Source organism: Eupeodes corollae, chromosome 1 (assembly GCF_945859685.1).
Source record: "Eupeodes corollae chromosome 1, idEupCoro1.1, whole genome shotgun sequence".
NCBI lineage: Eukaryota > Metazoa > Arthropoda > Insecta > Diptera > Syrphidae > Eupeodes > Eupeodes corollae.
This window is the reverse complement of record NC_079147.1, coordinates 310,001,716-310,023,840: the sequence shown is the minus strand read 5'-3', so window position 1 is coordinate 310,023,840 and position 22,125 is coordinate 310,001,716. Positions and strand designations below refer to the sequence as shown.

General features: G+C 32.8%; 2 protein-coding genes across 7 annotated transcripts in view; one reads left to right on the top strand and one right to left on the bottom strand.

Annotated features, from left to right (window-relative positions):
* The first annotated feature begins 3,933 nt into the window (after positions 1-3,933).
* Positions 3,934-14,265, top strand: LOC129942871 (ecdysone 20-monooxygenase). Of its 4 annotated transcripts, none has more exons than XM_056051985.1 (8): positions 3,934-4,134; positions 11,606-12,123; positions 12,184-12,382; positions 12,446-12,841; positions 12,895-13,066; positions 13,126-13,365; positions 13,425-13,634; positions 13,768-14,265. In XM_056051985.1, the coding sequence occupies exons 2-8, from the start codon at positions 11,889-11,891 to the stop codon at positions 13,876-13,878; spliced, it is 1,563 nt and encodes a 520-aa protein (XP_055907960.1). In that variant the 5' UTR covers positions 3,934-4,134; positions 11,606-11,888; the 3' UTR covers positions 13,879-14,265. The 4 variants fall into 4 exon arrangements, with proteins under 4 accessions (XP_055907960.1, XP_055907958.1, XP_055907959.1 ...); XM_056051983.1 differs by having other exon boundaries at positions 3,934-4,258; XM_056051984.1 differs by lacking the exon at positions 3,934-4,134 and adding an exon at positions 4,888-5,014.
* A 159-nt stretch (positions 14,266-14,424) lies between these two features.
* LOC129942870 (kinesin-like protein KIF3A) overlaps positions 14,425-22,125 on the bottom strand; it is a 28,335-nt gene continuing 20,634 nt past the window's right edge. The window contains exons 1-8 of one of the 3 annotated variants that reach the window (XM_056051982.1): positions 21,132-21,411; positions 20,586-20,791; positions 19,999-20,524; positions 19,558-19,937; positions 19,313-19,493; positions 14,878-15,114; positions 14,685-14,807; positions 14,425-14,619 (exon numbers count right to left, since the gene is read on the bottom strand). In XM_056051982.1, the coding sequence (XP_055907957.1) occupies positions 14,488-14,619; positions 14,685-14,807; positions 14,878-15,114; positions 19,313-19,493; positions 19,558-19,937; positions 19,999-20,524; positions 20,586-20,683 (1,677 nt within the window). In that variant the 5' untranslated portion in view covers positions 20,684-20,791; positions 21,132-21,411 and the 3' untranslated portion in view covers positions 14,425-14,487. Of the gene's footprint in view, positions 14,620-14,684; positions 14,808-14,877; positions 15,115-19,312; positions 19,494-19,557; positions 19,938-19,998; positions 20,525-20,585; positions 20,792-20,881; positions 21,076-21,131; positions 21,412-22,125 lie in introns of those variants that run through there. The other 2 variants (XM_056051981.1, XM_056051980.1) reach the window with 2 other exon arrangements.

Here is a 22,125-nt window from a genome sequence, read left to right as displayed (position 1 = left end):
TCGAAACTAGAAACAATTTTCCGATCCCTACACTATCAAATCTTTGTATATTTCACTTATAAGATCAATCCTAGAGTATGCATGTTGTATGTGGAGTCCATTTTAAAAAATTGCTATTAATCGTATTGGAATCAGTTCAGAAAAAACTATCGAGGTATGCGTTGAGAAAACTCAGGTTGACAAAATCTTACCTAGGTATAGTGATATATGCCTCTTAATAGACTTGAAGTCTCATGAAGTTAGAAGGAGGTATGATTTAATTATGCTTGCTAGAGGTACTTTCTGCAATCGTATTGATGGCCCAAAACTTCTTTCTCTTTTAATAATAATAAAATATTATCCCAGTTCTTACTTATGCTATGAAAAAAAGTTTTATAGGAAAATTATCTGAGAAATTTTTGGTCGCATCTTTGTATATAAAAACAGTTTTCATATACAAAGGTCCCATCCTCATAGAGTTAAGAAAAAGATATAACCACGTAATTTATAGGCTTTATAGCGATACTGACTTGGTAATAAGAGTCAAAAACCAAAGAGATTCTACGAATCTACCCCTAGAGACAGTGACTTAGGCGCTTAGGTGGCGTACGTAACTATAGGAAATGACTGGAGACGCATGATTGATTAGACCCAGATCCGTCCTGCTATAGCACCAGCTTAACCCTAGAATCCTACCCATATTTGGGTGGACATTTCCTACCATGGCCCATGGTTGCCACGGCACCCTGATTTTTATTTCAAGGTATTTTGTTAAGTAAAAGTTCTTTTACATTTTTAATATTTTTTTTTTTAATATTTAAATAGAATATCAGAAAACTTCTATTAAAACTTCTGTTTAACACATTTAGTACACATTTTAATTTGATGGCCTCCACAAATATTATATCAATCAAATAAGGTACAGGGTGATGCAGCACCTCGAGGATTTAAGGAAGTACGTAGGTAAAATTTTAAGCCATAGTTGTAGGTGTCAAATTGTTTGAACTTGAAAAATTTTCATTTTTTTTTATAAAATAATTGGGGCCTGTCGTTAATCTCCACGAAATTTTGTTTCCCTTGAAATGTTTTTCTCAATTGTGTGTGAATTCCGTCAAATAAGTTTCAATCAAGCATTGACAACTCAATTTCCCTGCCAATTTTGTTCCCGATAGCAAATAACTCTTCGAGGGAATCTTTTGACCATCATTAAAGTTTCCGATGTTTAAGAGGGGGAAACATTTTGGTTAAAATTTATGCACGATAGGTCCCATTTAAATTTTGTGCAAATACTTATATTATGAAACAAAAAGAATTCCCATTTTCAAAGCTATGTCAAGTTTTTAAATTTATCCCCATTGAACAACAAAGTTCCTTTTATTTTAAGACTTTCGATTAATATCAAGAAAACTTGTTTAAAATATAACATATGATTGCCTTATATTCATCTAGTTAACTTCTTTCCCCTTCCCCCCCCCCCCCTATTCTTACAATCTTTTCCCATCCATATTTCCACAAATAACTCCAAAGATTAAAATATTTTCATAAAAAATCACAACAAAACAAAATGCAATTATTATGTATTATTGTGCCAGAAATAGCACAGTCAGCGTCAGCATCGTAAAAGGAAGCAACAAGAAGTAATTTTATAAAATGTAATCTTATACCCGTCCCCTCTTTATACAAAATTTACTCGTAACTTTAGTACACAATTCACGCGTTGATAAAAACCAATCTAAGCGCGTACGCTAGTTAATGTCAGTTATTGTTGTTGTTGCTGTTGTAAATATTATTAGTGCGATCGCCGCACCGCACCGCCCAGCCACTGCGTTGTTGCTTAAAGCCAAAGCCAACTATCATCTTACAGCTTTAGCTCTTGATCTTCTTTCATACCGTCCATCCTTCCGTTCCGTCATTCATTACCCCATCATGGTCTGGGACGGGAGTCATTATCAACTCAAGCTAAATTATGAAGTGTGAATTTGTAATCATATTTTCATACATAAATGAATTTTGCAAGCCAAGTGCAGCAACAACTGCAGCTCCAGTGGCAGCAGGGGCAATAACAGCAGCGCAGCGTGTCAAACAAAGTGAAGAAAACATCTTAAAAAAACAGATTGGATTAATGAACGTAATTCAATCAAATCAAATTGATACTGAAGGGCGACGCAACCGTATACAACGTCGACGACTACGACGAAGACGGCTTTTGTGGTCCTGAGCTGAGATGACTGCTGATGCAAGTATAATAAAAGCCAACTTCTCACTTCTCACGACATTAACACTGAACTTCATTCGAAGATCAAAGAATAAAGAAAAGTCAAGTAAGGAAGAAGAAAATGTTACATAACCGAGAATCTATCGAACGTCGTTGTCGTCGTAGTCTTCGTCTATTAGTTTAGAACCTGTTTTCCAATCTTAGATGCTCTGAGCTCTTATGTTGCTAACTTATACCTTTCTGGCTTAGCCTTTGTTGCCTTTGCCTTTTACTTACCTCCCAAGAGCGTCTAATTTTAAGAATAACCTATGCACCACACGTTAGATCGGATACACAAACCAGAACCAGATTTATCTTCATCCATCCTCGCCCGCATATCTATCAATAGGTATCTTTCTTCCGCACTCTCACTGTCCATTTACCATGGTGATCGTCGTTTCGTTTTGTGGTTGCCAACATTGTTTTACTTTTTTAATGTCTTTTTTTCAAAACACACCTATGCATTCGTATATTCAGCGACCTTAGGAATATTTCAGGCTATTTCCGAATTCCTTAGCTTTGAGATTAATCATTACTTGAATACTACATTTATGTTAAGTATCTATTACTGTACAAGGGCAGGTCTGTAAACTGCCAGCTGTCAAATCTTCTAGCTGTCAAATGTGATGTTGCTAGAAACTTAAGAACTGCTTTGGGATGCAATGGCTTGAGAGAACCATTGTGTTTAATGTCAACTGTCAGCTGTTAAAATTACTGCCGCTTGAAGTATGATATTTGCTTTGGGTTGCAATTGTTTGTGAAAAATATTGCATTAACTGCTTTGACACCAGTCAATTCAATTTTACTGTCGCTGGAAACCACGTTTACTCCTTTATCAACTCCTAGCTGTTGAAAATGTTTTAGCTGTCAAATTGGATGCAGCTAAAAACTTGAGAATTGCTTTGGTATGAAATAGTTTGAATATAATATTGTATTTACTGCTCTGTCAACTGTCAATTTTCAAAATTACTGACGCTAGAACTTTAGAAATCACTTTGGGTAACAATCGCTTGAGAAATACTGTAATAACTATAATTTGATTCCTGCTTAGGTTCAGTTTTTCAGTACGGGCTAACAACATATTTGAGGTAAGACCGCATTGTTCATCTACTCAAATCAGAAAATTTGGAAGACTGTAACCATATTTTTTCTGATGAACACGACCCTTAAAATATTCCAACACAATTTGTAGGCATTTATTGTAAATAGTGATTGAATGACCAGGCTCCAGAGAGCGAGGGCCTATCCTAATCTCTCCTTGTAACGCGATCGTAAATTCGCTTTTTAACATCAAAGAAAGCTGATAAAAAATTGACAGAATACAAAAACAAATTCTGCACAATCATTAAAGTCGTTAGTGCCGATGTTGACTCTAAGTATTGTGTATCGTCGTCGCCGTTTTTGTTGTTGTTGTCGTAGTCTTTCTACAACTAAACACAATAATTAAGCGGATAGTTGGTGTCCATTCGGCACGCCAATAGAGGCGGAAAAGCCTACGTTACGATTACTATGATTATTCCTCGTAGTCGTACTCGTAATCTGTTGTTTCTTTCGAATATTTTGTTTGTTGAATCGAAGGCTCTACTTTCGGTCGCTTCTGGTATTGCCTGGCTCTGAGCTGCGCTGGGTAGGTGACGTCTGGGATGACGATGACGACGACGAACGCGAGAAATAACAATTGCGAGTTGTGGACTTGTAGGGTGGCGGCAGCGGCGGCGCTCGCATCGCTATTGACATTCAACTTGAAAAGTGATCGCAGTTTGGTTGGGTTTGTTTGTTCATCAAATTTTTATTGTTGTTCGTTTGTCCGGCGCAACGCAGCGGCATCGGTGGCGGCGTTCTATTATACCGAGTGCCGAAGGCAATTTTTAGCAACAAAAAAATGTGACAAAAGTGCAACGGTTCGTGTTTGACATGTGTCTATTATTTGTTTACACTACGATTATTTTAGGGATTAACTTTTTGAAGTGATAGAAGGTGTGCTTTAGACTTTGAAGAATTGCGTGGTGTAGATCGTTTAAAGAGGTTGGTTACCTACTTCTTTTTTTTTGTGAATTCCCAACTGTGAATCTTTTAGTGATGACTCTTGATTTAAATATGCTTCTTATTATTGTTATTAAAAAATTTATATCGCTCGAGGTCTTTCGAGATGTTGTCATTTTGAATACAAAAAAGAAGCAAGTTCAACGCACCTACCTAATTAATAATAATAATATAGAATCGTTAGAGAAGAGATGTTTGCTAAGTTAGGCTCCTAACTCAGACGAATGGTGGTACTTATCTATAAAGAATAAAGACCAAGCAGGTTTGTATCTGGACGGTTTTTGCACAGTTCTTCTCATTCAAAGTTGTTATATTGTTGAATAGATCTGATTTTAGTTTTGCTTAAGGAAGAGCAATAGAAAGGCACAAGTTTGAAGAATAACTCGATTTATCATTTTCATTTTCTCTTGGTTGGGTTTTAATTAGATTTTTATATTAAAGTGTTCGCTGTATGTTCTAAACCTTCGGTTGAAAAGGTTCTTTTTTTAGCAGCTTCTCGTACATTTTTTGAAATTATAATTTTAATTATTTCGTTTTTTAAAAAATAATTTTTTGTTCCATTTGTGTGTGTTATTAAAAGAGTGAATTTTAATATGAATTTCTTAACTGATCAGTTAATTTTTAGACAAAGTGGTCATAAACTAGACGTTTAATTTTTTAACAAATGAGACTTAAATGTTGTGCAATACCGGAAAGAGAATATTTAACCATTTTTAATTAGGACATAAAGACTAAAACGTATGTTTGTTTTAATTTAGTTCCATAATCATAAGAATTCAACTTTAGTGCTTAAGTTTCCGTTTAGGTACAATAAGAATATGCTAAGGAGTTTAAAATAAAATTAGCTGTATGGTAAAGAACCGAGAATTCTAATAATATATTTAATTTAATTGTTGTTTAATAAAAAAATATACCCAGTGTGTACCTTACTCAATAATAACCCTTGTGGTTTTTAAATTATCAACATTTAATTGACCTGACTAACTAGATTTAAAAAAAAAACTAGTCCGCGATCATTATTCTGTTTTGTATTTTAATTTTTGGTCAAGAAAAATATAATCGATTAGATTTACCGGTAGATATTGTAGTGCAATTTCCGATAAGTGGTGAGTTTACTGAGAGTGGTTCGAAATGCTATATTTTAAAATACTGTATGGTCAAAATGTATACTGTATGATATTGTATGGTCATAATACTGTATGGTTAATAATCTGTATTTAAAAATATTGTACATTTAAAGAACTTTCTCGCAAAATGCTGTATTTCATAATACTGTGTAATACTGGAAGTTTTGACGAATCAATTAGTTTTGTGCAATTGCTTATGCAGTTTTTTATTATGATAGGAAAAATCCATGTACATATGTTAGAGAGGTATAAAACAATTAAGAAGAAGAAAATAAGAAAGAAAAAATAAGAAGAAGCTACCATTTTTTAACTTCCCATAGGAAGTTATTATAATGGGTCCGATTTGTCAAATTGAAAATTTTGACAACTCTCCACGTTTCAAGGTCCCTAGAGTCCGTACGTCCGTACGTCTGTACGTTCGCAACGTTTTTTTCGTTGTCCATAGCTCAAGAAATAGAATAGATATCGACTTCAAATAAATTTTGTTATACAGATAATAAGGCAGAAAGATGCAGAAAGGACTCTCAAGAAAATCGCTTGGCTGGTTTTTTTGCCATAGCATTTTAAAAAAAGGTGAACATTTTGGTTAACCCTAAATATCTTACAAACCAATAACGCTAAAGACTTGAATTAAATTTTATATAATATATTGTAACGTGATACTAATCAAATATATTTTTTGAAAAAAAAATCCAATTAACGGTTTCTTTATAAATCAAAAAAAAAATGTGTCAGCTCGAAAACTTTACGAATACAAAATTATTTTATCACGAAAATAATTTTGTGCAACGAAGAATAACCTTTTCAAAATTTGGTAAAACTTTGAGAAAAATCGAATTGACAATTTTTTTATAAAAAAATAAAAATCTAAAAAAAAACATTACTCAAAGTTGGTAAAAACTGAATTTCGGCTCAAATATCTTTTCAAAAACTTAAGATTATGGCTTCAAACTTATTTTATCTTATAAGAAATATTGTTTTCAACACTAGCAAAAAATTTGAGCAAAATCGAATTGACAGTTTTTTTCCAAAAATTAAAACCTAAACAAAAAAATTAATAAAGGTTGGTCAAAATTGATTTTCGACTCAAATATCTTTTCAAAACTTTGAGATATTCGCTTTAAACTACTTTTATCTTTTAAAAAATATTGTTTTCAACATTCAATCAAATTTTGCGAAAATCAAATTGACAGTTTAAAAACAAAAATAAAAACTTAAAAGAAAATTTAACAGAAGTTGGTGAAAATTGATTTTCGACCCAAATATATTTTAAAAAATTTGAGATATGGCTTCCAACTAATTTTCGCCTATAAGAAATATTGTTTTCAATATTCGGAAAAAATTTGAGAAAAATCGAATTAACAAAAAAAAAAAAAAACTTGGTAAAAATTTACTTTCGACTCAAATACTTTTTAAAAATTGAAAATATTTTCTTCAAACGTTACTTATTTCACAGAAAGCATTATTTCCGATATTCATTAGTTTTTTTTTATAAAAATCCAACATTACTTTTTTTCATACAAAAAATAAAATCTTCCAGATATAGTACGCAAATTCGAAAAAATTGATGTTCGGTTCTTAATATTTATCAAATTAATTTCATTCATCCATTTTGTAAAAAAATTTGCTTTCGACTAAAAATCTACTTAACAGAACTAGATTCTAAAACTGAAGTAGCTCTTTATATGAAAATTATTGTTGGTAATTTTTAAGTTTTAAAGAATAAACTCACAACTTTTTTAACTCAACAAGAAAACCTACAAACTTTTAAGTAAGACAAATCGACAGAAGGGATGGAAAGTTATCAGTGTGGGTCGCATCCCAGCCTCTTTTTTTGTTTTAGTTATTATAAACTCATAGACTTATGAATTATCATAAGGAAATATGTTATTGCCCATTAGAACATTATGCTAATAAACAATTTATTATTATGATGTTGAAAACGTGTGCACGTCTTTACATTATGAAATTTGAAATACAGAATTTTGATGCACAGAATTTTGCAATACAGAATTTTGTGATACAGTATTTTGATCATATAGCATTTTTTATATGCAATATTTTGAAATAAAGTATTTTGAGATACAGTTTTTTAATTATAGAATTATGATCCATAGAATCTTTTGACCAAAACCCTAGTCAAAAATCTGTATTTTAAATACAGAATAACTTTGAAATACTGAAAAGCTGTTGTTTTTTTTTGTGTAAAGTGACTTTTTTATGAAAGTATCGATATTGTAACGTTTTGTATTGTTTTATAGTGTTTTGGTATTTGATAAAAGATAAGCTACATGCGTTAAGTAGTGCTATTATAATCTGGCACAACATTTGTTCTAGTTTTCAAAAAAAAAAATGAAGACTGTAAGTTTGCAGCGTCTACAAACATTAAATATAATATACCGTTATGACAAACAATATCCTTTTGAATTATTCATATCATACAGATTTTTGGAAAACAGAATTTCAACTTGCTCTCAAATTTATGACGAAAAATTATATTTTGCTGAATAAAGCAAATATATTGTTCCAAATGATAACTTCGGAAAGGAAGTTGTTTTCTATTGGTATTTGAGACATTAAACCAATTCAATAGTTTTCATACAAAATATGATTTGGATTTTTCAAAAAAAAAATCCAAAGGATCAGTTATTTAATTATTCTTCAGGTAATATAATTTTTTTGTGAAACATTCGAGCTGATCATTTTTTGTAGGCTTTTTTGATTATTTTTCATATTTGAATTCATTTTTAGTTCATAACAAATGCATACCTTGTAAAAAATGTAATCGATTGAAAACATAGTTGGTTAATAAGGTTGGTATTTTGGGCCCATCTTAAATATCACTTTTTTTTAATAAATTTGGAAAAAAACTTACTTTTCAGAGCATCTTGAACGTTTTATCTATGATTTCAAGTCGATATGTCTTTAAAAAAAAGTGTTAAAAATGACTACAATAAACAAATAGTGAGATCTAATATCAATTTATTTTTGGAAGTGTAATATTGAACCAATTCTTTAATAATCGATAATTCTTTCAAGATTCCTTTCTTGTACTTATGTATCTGATATTTAATTTATTTAGCGTAAGAATAATAATTAAATTAAGGTTTCTGAGTAAAATATATAAATTATAGCAAATATATAAAAAGTGGGTAGATACTACGCCCACTGAGTGCATAGTTTCAGATTTTCATTTTTGTCTCTATCTATACCTATCAAAACCTTTCACTATGCCAAATCTCATTATTCGACAAGCATCAAAAATATTTAATACACACCATTTAAAATTCATTAAAAGTAGGTGTACATATATCACGCCTCTTATGAGTGCACAATTTTAGTGCCTAGATTTGTGTTGTTGTGAACAAATATAAGCCTACCACTCTACTAAATTTCATTATTCTGCAAAACTGTGAAGTGGTAATTTAGTATTAATTTTAATTTATACCTATGTTTAAGGAAGCAGATGGATACGCCCGCCGCCACCGCGCCTTCTAAATCAAGACCCACATTTTAATTTTTTTCCTTAAATTGCACGAACAGACATATCTTATTTTGAAATACAAATTTTTAGCTACTTTGAAGTGCTGGTTACTAGAAACTCTTTTAAGTTTCTAACTTTATAGCTCAATAAGCAGAAGCGGTATCGAAAATCGGCTAAGTCTATTTCTGTAAAAAAAGTAATGCCAAAACTTTCTAGGCACTACCCTTAGATGTTTAATCCGGAACACATACTCGTAGAAAATTCTCTAAAATGAGGATTCTAGGGATGTTTAAGTGTCGACCCGCTGTTTTCGAAAGTGGTATATGAGTAAGTCTTTTTTTTACACATTTCGAGACATTTAACTGTTTGTATAAGTGCTCAAAAATATACGTACATATTTACCCAATTCAACTGATGAATTTCACATTATTAACATGTTATGTTTGTTTATTAAAAATTTAAAAGAATGTTAAGAGTTTTTTAGCCCAAAAAGAATATAAAAATTAAATACCGAGAAAAAATAAGACCATATTTTTATATAGATACCTGCTGTACATAAGCTAGATTTTTTGTGTGTAAAATGAAAAAATAAACTTATTACAAGTTATAACAAATATCACCCAAGTTAAAATAGCTACAATATCTTTTCATTGCAATTGACACCCTAAAAATATCTTTATCTTATCTATGATGTTCTAAAAAATACCAACTGATGCCTATATTTCCTTATATATTGCTAAAAAGAAAGCTGGACTTAATTTTATGCTCTGGCCACACTGTCAGATCTTTGCGCATATCTCACGACCACTAAACAACATTACAAATATTTTCTTCAAAAAGTGGACTTATACTACTTTTTTAAAAAATGATCTATCAAAACTTTTATTTCAACAAATTGGTCATATTACAACAACTACCAATTCTAAGGTAAAACACAAATTAGTTTTATTCCAATAATTACTCCTTTAAGTCGAAACAGTTTTTGCGTTCACTAAATTTCACAAAGCAAACAACGTCTTCTTAAAAAATCCAACGAAATTTGAGTTTCAGATCAAATTATTTAACTTATAAATTAATTGCACATACGCCCTATTGTACCACTAGATTGAAAGACAAAAAAACTTCAAATATTTATCGAACTATTTGATAATTTTATTAATCAATCTTACATTAGTTTAGCATATCTGTCATAATTAATAACTGCATGCATAAGCTCCCAGTTAAAAAAGATCTATTTAAAAATCTCGTGATCTGATTCAAGACTTGTCAAATTATCGAAACAAATTATTATAAATAATCATCGTATAAAAACCAGTGTTATCTTCTGCAATAAATTTCGTTCACACCAACTGAGCGATAAAACAAATTTAAAAATGTTAATTACATATATGTTTATAATTAATTAAATTTTATATCACCAAAATTTCCAAACAGCTTTGTTTAGGTAGTCTTATCATCTTGTCCCATGTATGATCTCAGTCAAGGCCCGTGACATGCGAAATTATTGTTATCTTTATTTAAAGAAAGAAACATGTGTATGTACATATCCACTCGCGATCATTGTTTGATACATGATAATAATTTGATTAACAAGTACTGCCTACTCCTGACTGAGATGTTTATTAAGTGTACAACTAAGTCGTAAGAAAGCAAGTTCTCAATTCAAGTTATTAAGTTTATAAGTATTTAAAAAATAAAAGAATACTGGGAACATCAGGTGAAGCTTAAGCAACTATAGAAAAATAAATTTGAAAACCCCACCCTAGTTATATCTCCTTAAAAAAAGATCACAAAAGTCAATCTTCTTTATCTATCATTACTATTTCAAATTGTTCCTGAATTATCCACTCAGAACTTATTGAGACCTTGCTTATTTTTCTTGATGGTCATTAAATCATAGAAATGTCGTGCTTCATTAAATTGTATTTATTGGATATTTAAGTGAGGGCATAACTTGCCCCTAAATCGCAAGTTTAAACCGTCTCTTTATCTCAAATTACTTCCCAGCGCACGCTGCCACTACCAGCTACGGAGTCTTATCAAAGACCTTGACATTGAATTTCTTTATGTACCAAGCAAAGTATTCTTATCGTTGTCTAATGTTCCATAGAAATCATAAACCATTACTTGGCATTGCTGTAATTTAGATTGTGTCAAACATATCATCTTTCCTTCCTGATTGTCAAAACTCAAATTTATATTAAAGTGGATTATGCGTTGGAACCCTGAATGTTTATTTTTGTATTCTCTCAAACTTGATAGACACACATATTCCAAATATAATTTTTCAAGTTCAACTCAAATTTCAACGAACCAATAAAGTATTTTTTTTGTATTCAATTTTGTTTAAACCTTGTTTATGTTTATATGTAAAAAGTTTATATTGCGCCGCGCCGCGCCACGATGACTCCGTTTCTGCCTCTATGGCGTAGATCATATTACATCAAAACGCAAGTAATTTTATTAATAAGGCCAAGATCTATACTCACACAAAAAATCCTGTCTAGCAAACTTGAGTGGTTTGATAAAAAAATAATAAAAATTAAATAAAATGCTAACACTGCATGCGTTGAAACAGATTTAAACGCTTTTACCTAGTTCCAAGCCAAACAAGATTATCGGTCAAGTGTTAAAAAAGTTATTATTTATTAATTATAGAATACAGATATTTTATAGTGCAATAATGGAACTGATAAATTTGAATTTGATTTGTTATAGAAAAGCCAAGGGACATAATTACATTCAGTAATCTATGGCAGTCAAGGCAGCAAGGTGGATAAGTACGACTTTTGAATACTGTGCCAAATTTTGCGAAACGCTTGCTATCGCAAAAGCTAGAACAACACACAATTCACCAGAGTGAAAGCTGCTCCAATAAATACACTTCTCACTGTCACTCTGTCATTGGCAACTGATAAGCTAGTCTATAACTAAATCAATTTCTCAGCCAGTGGTGTTTAGAATGTGACCGGTTGTTGGACTTCGAGCGCTCATATCGATCATGGCGTTTATATTACTTATTTCATTGGCAATTTTGCTGGTCATCTATTTGAACTACAATTTCCAGAAGCTACAATCGAGTTTATTTTCCCTCGGCAAGCGATGTGACAAGCTGACAGTGACTAAAAAAGGAATATGGGATATACCAGGTCCTTATCCAGTTCCATTTCTCGGAACCAAATGGACGTTTCTCTTGGGACACTATAAATTATCTCAACTACATGAAGCTTATAAATGTAAGTACTACCACCTTTTTTCGACTATTTTAAAATGGAATCCTTATACAATAAAATTAGGTATGAACGAGAAGTATGGCCCGATTGTCCTGGAAGTGACGCCTGGTGGAGTTCCTATTGCCCACTTGTTTGATAAATCCGATATCGAAAAAATCCTGAAATATCCCAGCAAATATCCATTCAGACCACCCACAGAAATAGTTGTTTACTATCGCAATTCAAGGCCAGATCGTTACGCAAGTGTTGGAATAACAAATGAGTGAGATGAAAAAAATATATTCTTGGTTATCTGCTTCTGAAGCTTGTTTTTCTTTTCTGGAAGGCAAGGCCCAACATGGCAACGACTACGCTCAGCACTCACTTCACACATAACTTCGCCAAAAATCCTACAAAATTTTCTCCCCTCCTTGAATTCGGTGTGTGATGATTTTATCGAACTTATTCGTCATCGAAGGAACCCTAATACCTGGGAGGTCAAGAACTTTGAAGATATTGCCAATTTAATGGGCCTGGAGGCAGTTTGTACTCTAATGCTTGGTCGAAGAATGGGTTTTTTATCAACCGAATCCGAGCAGCCTGAAAAAGTAAAATTACTTGCGAAAGCCGTTAAGCAACTTTTTGTTTCACAACGAGATTCCTACTATGGATACGGCCTGTGGAAGTACATACCCACTAAAACCTACTCGCAGTTTTCAAAAAGCGAGGATTATGTCTATGAGTGAGTTTTGTCAATGAGACTGACTGTCGTCAGTAATTTTAATCATTCTTCAGTATGATTTCAGAGATGGTGGAACAAGCTCTGCGAGACGAAGAATTCGAAGTTACCAATTTCGATGATGATGATTTGAAAAGCATCTTTATAAGTATCTTACAATTGAAAGATATTGACATTCGTGATAAAAAGTCTGCAATAATCGACTTTGTAGCCGCTGGCATAGAAACGGTATACAGTTTTCAGTTTGTGATCTGAAATACTTATTTTCTAGATTGAATTTATTGCAGTTGGCCAACACGCTCATATTTGTTCTCAATTTTGTGACTAGTAGCGGGAATGCAACAGAACAAATTCTTGACGAATTCCGAGCTTATTCTGGAAGTGTGATTCTGCAAGATACGATAACAAATGCAAAATTCACAAAAGCTTGCCTGCAAGAGACTTATCGTCTTCAACCGACTGCCTTTTGTTTAGCTCGAATTCTCGAAGAGGATACAATTTTGTCGGGATATGAACTTAAATCAGGGGTAAGATTATTAAACGTTTAAAGGGTTTTTGTTTTATTTATATTTTCTTTTTTTCCCAGACAGTGGTTCTGTGTCAAAACATGATTGCTTGCCATAAAAATACCAATTTCAAAAACGCAATGAGCTTCATTCCGGAAAGATGGATTGAAAAAGGCGCTTTTAATGTAAACATTGAAAGCTCATCGATAGTCGTTCCATTTGGTATTGGAAAACGTACTTGCCCGGGAAAACGCTTCGTGGAAATGGAAGTTATTTTACTATTAGCAAAGGTATGTTTAATAATTTAACTTGGCATTGAAGGGCAAAGCTTCTTGAACGAAAATAAAAAGTTTGTCAGAAAATTATTGAATTTTTATTGACTTTCTATAAATGATAATTCTCATTTCTGTATTTTCCTTTCAGATGATATTAGCTTTTGATATAAGCTTTCCCAAACCCTTAGAAACTGAATTTGAATTTTTACTCGTGCCGAAAACTCCAGTGAGTTTAATATTAAGAGATCGTAGTCTTTAGTTCAATTCAATATAAAGTTTTAACTCCCATAATTATGTGCAGAGTAAAGACTTATTTTTCCATTTTTTAATTTTATTTTTTAAAATGTTAAGTAAAATATTAATATATATGTTTGTTATATGTAAATTAAATAATATCATAATAAGTGCAATAAATAAATACCTTAAGGTTGAGAAATGCGAAAACAAATAATTTAAGATAAAACAAATGATTAGATAAAATGTGTTAAATTTTCTACTAGAAGAATAAAATGCATAATTTAATATTTCAAAAATGCTTTCATCATAAAATTTGTAAAAAAAAGAAAATATAAGCCATTTTTTAAATAAACATTCCGAAGTTGTTTAAGATTTGTTAAAGGAACTAAATTAATTTAAAAATGTGTAAATTCAGCCTCTAGGACTGTGATTAAACAATTATCAACAAATTTCTTTAAAACGTTGCGTTAAATAATTTTGTAACGTCTTTTCTTATGGAAATTATGATTGCACACTAAAAAAACTTATCACAATTTAAATCAATAATATCTTGTGCGTTTTGTTTAAAAAAATTTAAATTAAAATTAAAAACAAGAAAAAACGCATTCTTTTTTTGAATCCTTAGTTTGAATTAATAACGTCTCGCTGTAGTTGGTCTTGGTACACCGGAAGTTCTTGGTCTGGCTGACTTAGCACGAACGGGATTTACAACAGCTTCGGTGTTATAACTCAAATAGACATGTGACAGATCAACAAAGTCCAACTAAATAGATACAAATTTCATTAATTAATTTCAAATGAAATCACATAATAAACCTTAAAACAAACCTCTTTGGCATTTTGTTCATTATCAGCGATATGTTTTCGCATATTATTTCCCGTGTAAGCAACACATTTTAATTGCCATTCGCCAATGTCCTCATTCCAATGGGTATATTGGCCAATCATCATCTGAAATATTATATTATATTAGTTGTTTTTTCTTAACGGGTCCCACTTCAGTTATAGAAATGGTACTCACCTGATATTCCTGAGGAATATATGAATTCAAAACAAGTTCACATAAGGCTAATTCCCTGGACAAACTACGGATGTTTTCATAGATTCCTTCTTTTTCACGTTGATGTTCCTGCTGTTGATCGGCCAGTTCCGCTTTGACACTCATCAACATTTGCATCACACGATGAATTTTTTTAGTTATTCCAGTGCTAGCATCTTGGAGACTTGAATAGCGTTCTTCGATGTCTATACGTTCAGTCTATAAAACAAAATAAATATTATTTTCATTTAAAAGTTTTCAAGAGTTCAAAAAATCTAAACGACGATTACGTGAAGCACCTCATCATTTGTTGGCTTGCTGTACAAACATATTTTACTTAGTAGCAATTTTCCAAATTTTTAACAATTTATCAAGCGACTCCAAAATTTTAAACATTTATTTTCGTTGTGATAGATACAAATTGTTAATTCCTTTTTTATTAAAAAATGGGCACACGACCATATCTAAATAGTGGCAGTTCGTGAAAATAAATAAAGAAAACACGTTTAAGCAGATCTATTAATTGGAGTTTAAAACTGTGCAGGCTGCACTATTAACAACCTCTTCTCTCAGATATATAATATCGTACTATTCTGACCATAGTCGAATTTTCAAATATTCCGAATTGTTTCTTTTCTTAAAGTAGAGCACATATTTTTATGATTTGATGCACATCTTGTAGCGGAGTCAGGCAGAGCTGTATTCTGTCGCCAATATTGTTTTTGTTGATGATAAGCGTGTACCGCGTAGCTGGTTTGTAAGGTGGCGGAGGGACCCAATGGACTTTGCCATCCTATTTAAAGTACTTGGATTACGCGGACGATGTTTGTTTACTCTCTCATAGAATCAGGGATCTCCATCAAATAACAACAAGTGTGGAGAGAGATGTAGAAGTCATGGGACTAAAAATTGATTCCGGAAAAACAAATATGATCAACCCAACATCCTCTCAAATAAAATCAAATAAATACGCTTCGAAAAGGTGACGATTGCATTGCAGGAATCACTGTCACTAGGCAAGAGTTGGAGGGAGCTGAAACACATCCTCCGAAACTGAACACGATTAAGCGTAGGCGTAGTAGAACCTCTATGCCCCTTCAGGGGTTTGCAACGGCCTTAACAGGTCTGAGGTCCTAATAGAGATTTTGAAAAAAATACAAATACAAGTGAGCATTTCGATTTTCTTTACACGCATTAAATTCGCATTTTTTTTGTTTTTTTATAATAAACACACAGTCAAAGGGATATTACTACCCTTATTATGCAGAGGCACAGTGTGAGCACTAGGAAGAGGAGAGAGGGTTTAAAAGGAGATGTCGGTGCACATTGGTTTTGAATTCCTGAATATTGCAATGACTAGGAAAGTAAGAGTGTGGTAAGGCATTCCACATTCGCGTAGTACGGCTAAAGAACGAATCTCTGTATTTGACAGTACGACCGAAGTTGGGCTGATGAGCATTCCTAGAAGCGTGAATATTACGGTTGAACTGTTTAAGGGGAGGGATGCAACTGGCTATTTCACTAGAGCATAAGCCGTTAAAATAACGGTAAAAAAGGGTCAGACAAGAGACCTTACGACGATGTTTAAGCGAAGTAAATGAACTTATGATGATATTATCTATCAATTTAAATGCTCTACGTTCAATACTATCCAAGAGGCTTAAGTAAGTTGCAGGAGCACCAGCCCAGAGATTGGAGTTATACTCAAGCTTTGGACGTATGTAAGTCCTGTAAATAACAGCCAGATCAGAAGGGGTGAAATATTTCTTGCAATGCCTAAGGAAACCCAAACACCAGGCGGCATTTTTGGCGACATCGCGTATGTGATCATTCCACAAGAGGTGGTTGGTGACACACATACCGAGAATATCGAGGTGTTCAGTCTCATTGATGCAAGTGCCTTCCATGGATAATGGCAATGGGGTATATCTCGCTTTAACGATACAAGACAGCATTGGTTTTCGAAGCATTAAATTCCACGCGGTTTTTTAATCCCCATTAGATTAGATTAGATTAGATGTTGCAGACAGAACATCATTAATAAAAATGAGAAAGTGTTGGAGATAAAACAGAGCCCTGGGGCACACCAGCATTTATTTTATGGTTTTCAGACTTGAATCCATCCAATACTACTTGTATTAAACGATCCGAAAGGTAATTACTAATCATTGGATTAGCGTTTCCATGACCTTGGAAAGAAGGGACGTAAGTGCAATCGGCCGGTAGTTAGAGGGTGAGGAAGATTCTTCATTTTTACTTCATTGCAATGTCTGAAACTCATCCTTAGCTTAATTTCGGTTTTTTGGGGTATACTAAATAACTGCGCCTTTTTCCAAAAATGAAGAAATATCAAGCTGTTAAAAACTTAAGGTGCCATACCAACTAAAATTTTATACAGTGTATAGCTTACAAATATTCTCTAAAAATTTTAACGCCGTATTTGTAACACTCCAAATGGAAGAATTTTCAGAAGATACATTTCGAAGGTATGATATGTCCTGTTTGGCAATATAGAGCAATTAAACGATAGGCTTGAAATTTATATTTATGATATATTCAACAAATTCTATGTATGAAAATTCAATTTAGCATTCAAAATACGACCATTGAAATTAAATTAAATTAAATTAACTTTTCTTAACAAAGCCATTTAGTTATGTTTATATTGGTAATCGTACAGGAAATACCTTTCACTTTATAAATGTTTAGCTGCTCTACCGTCCAGAATCGTGGTCACATTAGAGAAAATAGTTTTTGGTCAGTCTGAAGACTATGCATAAGTCCTTTGCGTATCGGTAATTTTACTTGAACGTTGAAAGCATGGAACACAGGTTTCATATAGGAAAATAGATTCTTAATTTAAAAAAAAAATAATTAACAAATTAATAACCGACAATCACAGGGTTTATTAGCATTCACATCTTTTAAAAATCTAACACAATTTATTTTGAAGTGAATTTTCTTCGGATGCGGCGTTCAAGATCTACAACTGAGGATGTGAGTGCAATAGTGGCCTATCTTAGTTAAATTGTTCATAACTTTCAGTACAGCAAAGTACTTGTGGTTTTTAACAAAGAACAATAGCTTTGATTTTCTATTGGAAATGAGCTGAAAAAACATAAGGGTTATAACAAGTTTAAAAGTCAGATAGGCAATTTTAGTTTACCGTCTTTATACGAGCGGAAGGGACTCAACAAGTTTTTGGAATTTACTTTGCTTTTCTACATAAAGTTATAGTTGGTGTTTGAGTTTTCAGATCCAGTTACAAATTCTTAGTCGGGTTGAGTTCAGGGAATTTTTGATGACTAGGGTACCACACCAATTTTGAACAGTGCTGGGGATCATTATCTTGCTAAAAACTCAATTTAAATGACACATTTTACTTAGCACAGGGAAGCAATACCTCTTTTAAAATATCACATCAAAAATGTGAAACGCTAAACCAAGAAAAGCAACTGCACACTATTATGCAATTGCTTTGTATTCTGAAGTGAAACTTCTTTCCTTGAGGACGAAATTTACTTCTGCAACCATGTTTATTTTTGCTTCATCATTCCAAAGAATGTGGCGAATCATCGTTTGCCTTGTCAAAATAATTCTTCTTTTGTTTGTTGTTAATCAAGTTGGATTTGTTGATTTTATTCACTTTTAGAATTGTTAAAATCTAAAAGATCTTTTTTATATTCACGTTTTTTGTGTTTGGCATAAGTGTAAAAGGCTTAAACTTATGGCATTAAACGGAGCATTAAAAAAATATATGCTTGCAAGATACAGATTCAATATTCGTAATAAACTCAATTTTGATTAAGCCACTATTGCCACTAGCACCCTAAATTTTGTTGTTAAAATCTTTGGATCTCTTAAGGAGCTTCGTTTGTTTGTATTTAATTTGAATCTTTCGAGGTTATTGCGAGCAATATTTATGTTCACTTTAAATTGATAATGTCCAAATTTAAAGAAAAAAATCATAAAACGTAATTTTTTGGGTTCTTAGTTTCTTAAATCTGGATGTTTCTTTTTTTATCAAAATAGATTAACTACTACTACTCAAATCAAAATAGAGCAGAAAAGTAGTGGTAATAATATAAAATATATACAAACTTGTAACTTATTCCAAGCAGTTGATTTCAAAAAGTGATAAGATATCTTAAAATTAATTTGCATTGAACGTACCCGAAATTCATCTAAGTTGTTGGATGGTAGCACTTAAATGGGGCATAAAACTTGAAACTAGTAGACATGCACAAGGTTAAGATGGATATTTAGTCCTATTTCCTTCTGCTAAATAAATTTTAAGCTCTTACGTACAAAAATCCGAATAAATGAAAAGTGTGTGACCCCAACCGTGATTAAATGTATGGATCCGCTCTTGACTGAGAGAAGGAAACAAATGGAACTACTTTAAAATAAAACTTACTTCTTTCTTCTGCAGTGACTTTCTTAATTCTTCTTCGGTTTTTTCCCGCATTTCCAACTCTGCAAGTGAATTTTCCAAAAGCTTTTCCTGTGTCTGGGCCTTTTCAAGGAAATTCTCACCACCAACCAAAATCTTTGTCTCCAGGGACATAAGCTTGGATTTCAAATGCTCTTGTTCCGATCTAAAATAAAAGATATCCTCTTGAGCCATGTTTTGTTTATAGAGATGATATTTTGTAAACTTACTTTGCTCTATCCAATTCACGCTCACGTTCCTTGGCTTTTTTCTCCAAGGCTTCTTTTTCAGCATCTGACTTCTCTGCATTTTTCTTCTTTTTGGGTTTTTTTGTCTGTCCGTTGGTAACATCGTTTTCTATTTCGATTTCAATTTCTTCCTCTTCGTTCTCTTCACCACTTTCAGACACCTCTGATTCCGATGGTTCGAAGCAACCCTCTTCCAGTTGCTTCCGTAAACGTGCAATTTCCTCTTGGAAATGACGAAGTAAAGCGTCCTTGGGTTCCTCGTTAATATGCATTTTGTTCTGAATGCTCTTGGCTCGACTGGCATATCTCAACGTCGATATAGTCTCAACATAATTCGAATGAGCTGGACTTATTGTTGCACACTAAAACAATTTTTTATTTCAATGAAAAGATTCTTTTATAAATAGTAAGACAAAAATTTACCATGACGGTTTTAGAGTTTCCACCCAAAGAATCCTGCAACAATCGTGTAAGTTTCGAGTTTCTGTACGGGATATGTGTACTCTTTCCATCGACCAGTGCACTTATGACATTTCCCAGCACCGAAAGCGATAAATTGATTTTAGTAGCCTCTTTCAATCGAATGCCAGTTGCTTGGGTCTTGCTTTGCCTCTCGGATCCTGCCAAATCAACCAATTGCAGTTTACCCATCTTCACGTGCTGTGTTCCATCAGCCAATTCACTCGACTCTACAGTGATGGAGAAAATTGCATGCGATCGAGATGACTCAAGATTCATTTTGGTTGCACCGACAGCACGGTTTTTATTTCCCAATTTCATTATGTTCTCCAAATCGTCAGCATTGTGAACCACATAACCACTGAGATCCTTTACAAACACCCCAATATCAGCACGTTCCTTGACTTCAAGGCTTTTGTTTACGTCTTTCCCTAAGAGATCTCGGACTTCTTCATTGTAAATTTCCATGTAACTCACACGAACCAAAAACCTAGCAAAAGAGTGTGAAACAGAAATTAGTAGGGACCTATGTAATTCTTGGACAAACTTACTTTTGGTTATCTTTGGCCTTGGCAATGTGTCCGAAAATGTGTGCAAATGCATTTGGAATAATGCCTTTTGTCTGTGGGGAATCGGGGTTTCCAGACATGGTGTAAGTCTTCCCTGTTCCAGTTTGTCCATAGGCAAGAATTGTGCCATTGTAACCCTCAAGGACTTTTTCCACAATGGGGCGAGCTGTGTCTACATAAAGATCAATCTGTAAAAATAAAAAGTAAATATGTTAACTTAGATTGGTCCACTGGAATATTTCATTTGCTGATAAAATTCGAAATGGGATAGAATTAACCTGTTTGTTTGGTAGTATCAGCAGAGTGTTTGATTGATAACTATATAAATCGATTCGACTCAAATGCAAGTCTCTCAACATCTGTGATCTAAATTGTTATCAAATTTTCTCAATTCCAAAACAATCAAATTAATTGTTCTACAAATTTTTGAAACAGATAAAAATATGTTCGTTAGCGTGTGACCTAAATCCTCATCACAAGTACCAGGTTAGACAAAAAAAAAAAAACAATATAATTAAATAGGGCTACCTTCTACGACTCATTACCCAATGGAACGTTCGTAGTCAGGCGGTTGCTCGAGCGTGAAATTTGTCATTTAATGACGTTTAACTTCTGGAAGCAATTTTATCTTCTCACAACCAACAATTTTATAGATGTTTCCCAAACTCCATATTGTCAGCAGAACATAATTGAGAAAACAATGCCAAGGTTATTACAGTAGGTAGGTAGACAGAGAACCCAACTGTTTCGTTCGTAGTCAAACAATCTGCGGTTAATTTTGTAGTTTCCGTGGAATAAACTGAAACATTTTTCATTGAAATAATAATGACTCACCACAAAAGTGATGAAAGGAGAATATTATTATTTTACCAAACAAGTGATAACTCAACAAATCGTTCGAATTTTCCTCTGAATTTTAAATTCAATATCCATGTGGATTTGAAATTATTGTCTAAGCAGACTCACTAATTACCATAACATCGTTAAATTTAAATTAGATGTCTGTTCGCATCGAAAGCAGAAGTAATTGCAAAGAAATCCGTCATCCATATGGTTTTTGAAATCGTTGACTGCCAGGCCAGACCAGTGACTAACTGTATTGATTTTCTAGAAACCCCCCAAAGCATGTGCAAAGTATGAAGTATGAATAAAGAATGGCTTCTGTTGTTAACTTATGTTAAATACGGAAAAGTAAACAAATGCTTAATTACACTGTCTGTGAAAAATTTGCAACCACCACCGCTCGGCATTAAAAGAAATTGATAAAGTAGTCTAGTAACTTTCTCATTTGAATACCAGAACTTGTGTTGAATTCGGTAGTTCTGATTTGTTGATTACTTATTTATGGTATTGGCATAATTAATCATCCAAATTTCCGGCCTCGAGTTAACGAATGGCAAGTTGTACAAAAATCAGAAAAACCGCGAACATTTCGCGCTTTTTCCGCTTATTTTTATTTTTAACCTCAAGGAGAATTTGTTTAAATTAATAAGGCTCTACGATTTTTAAGGCGAATCAATTA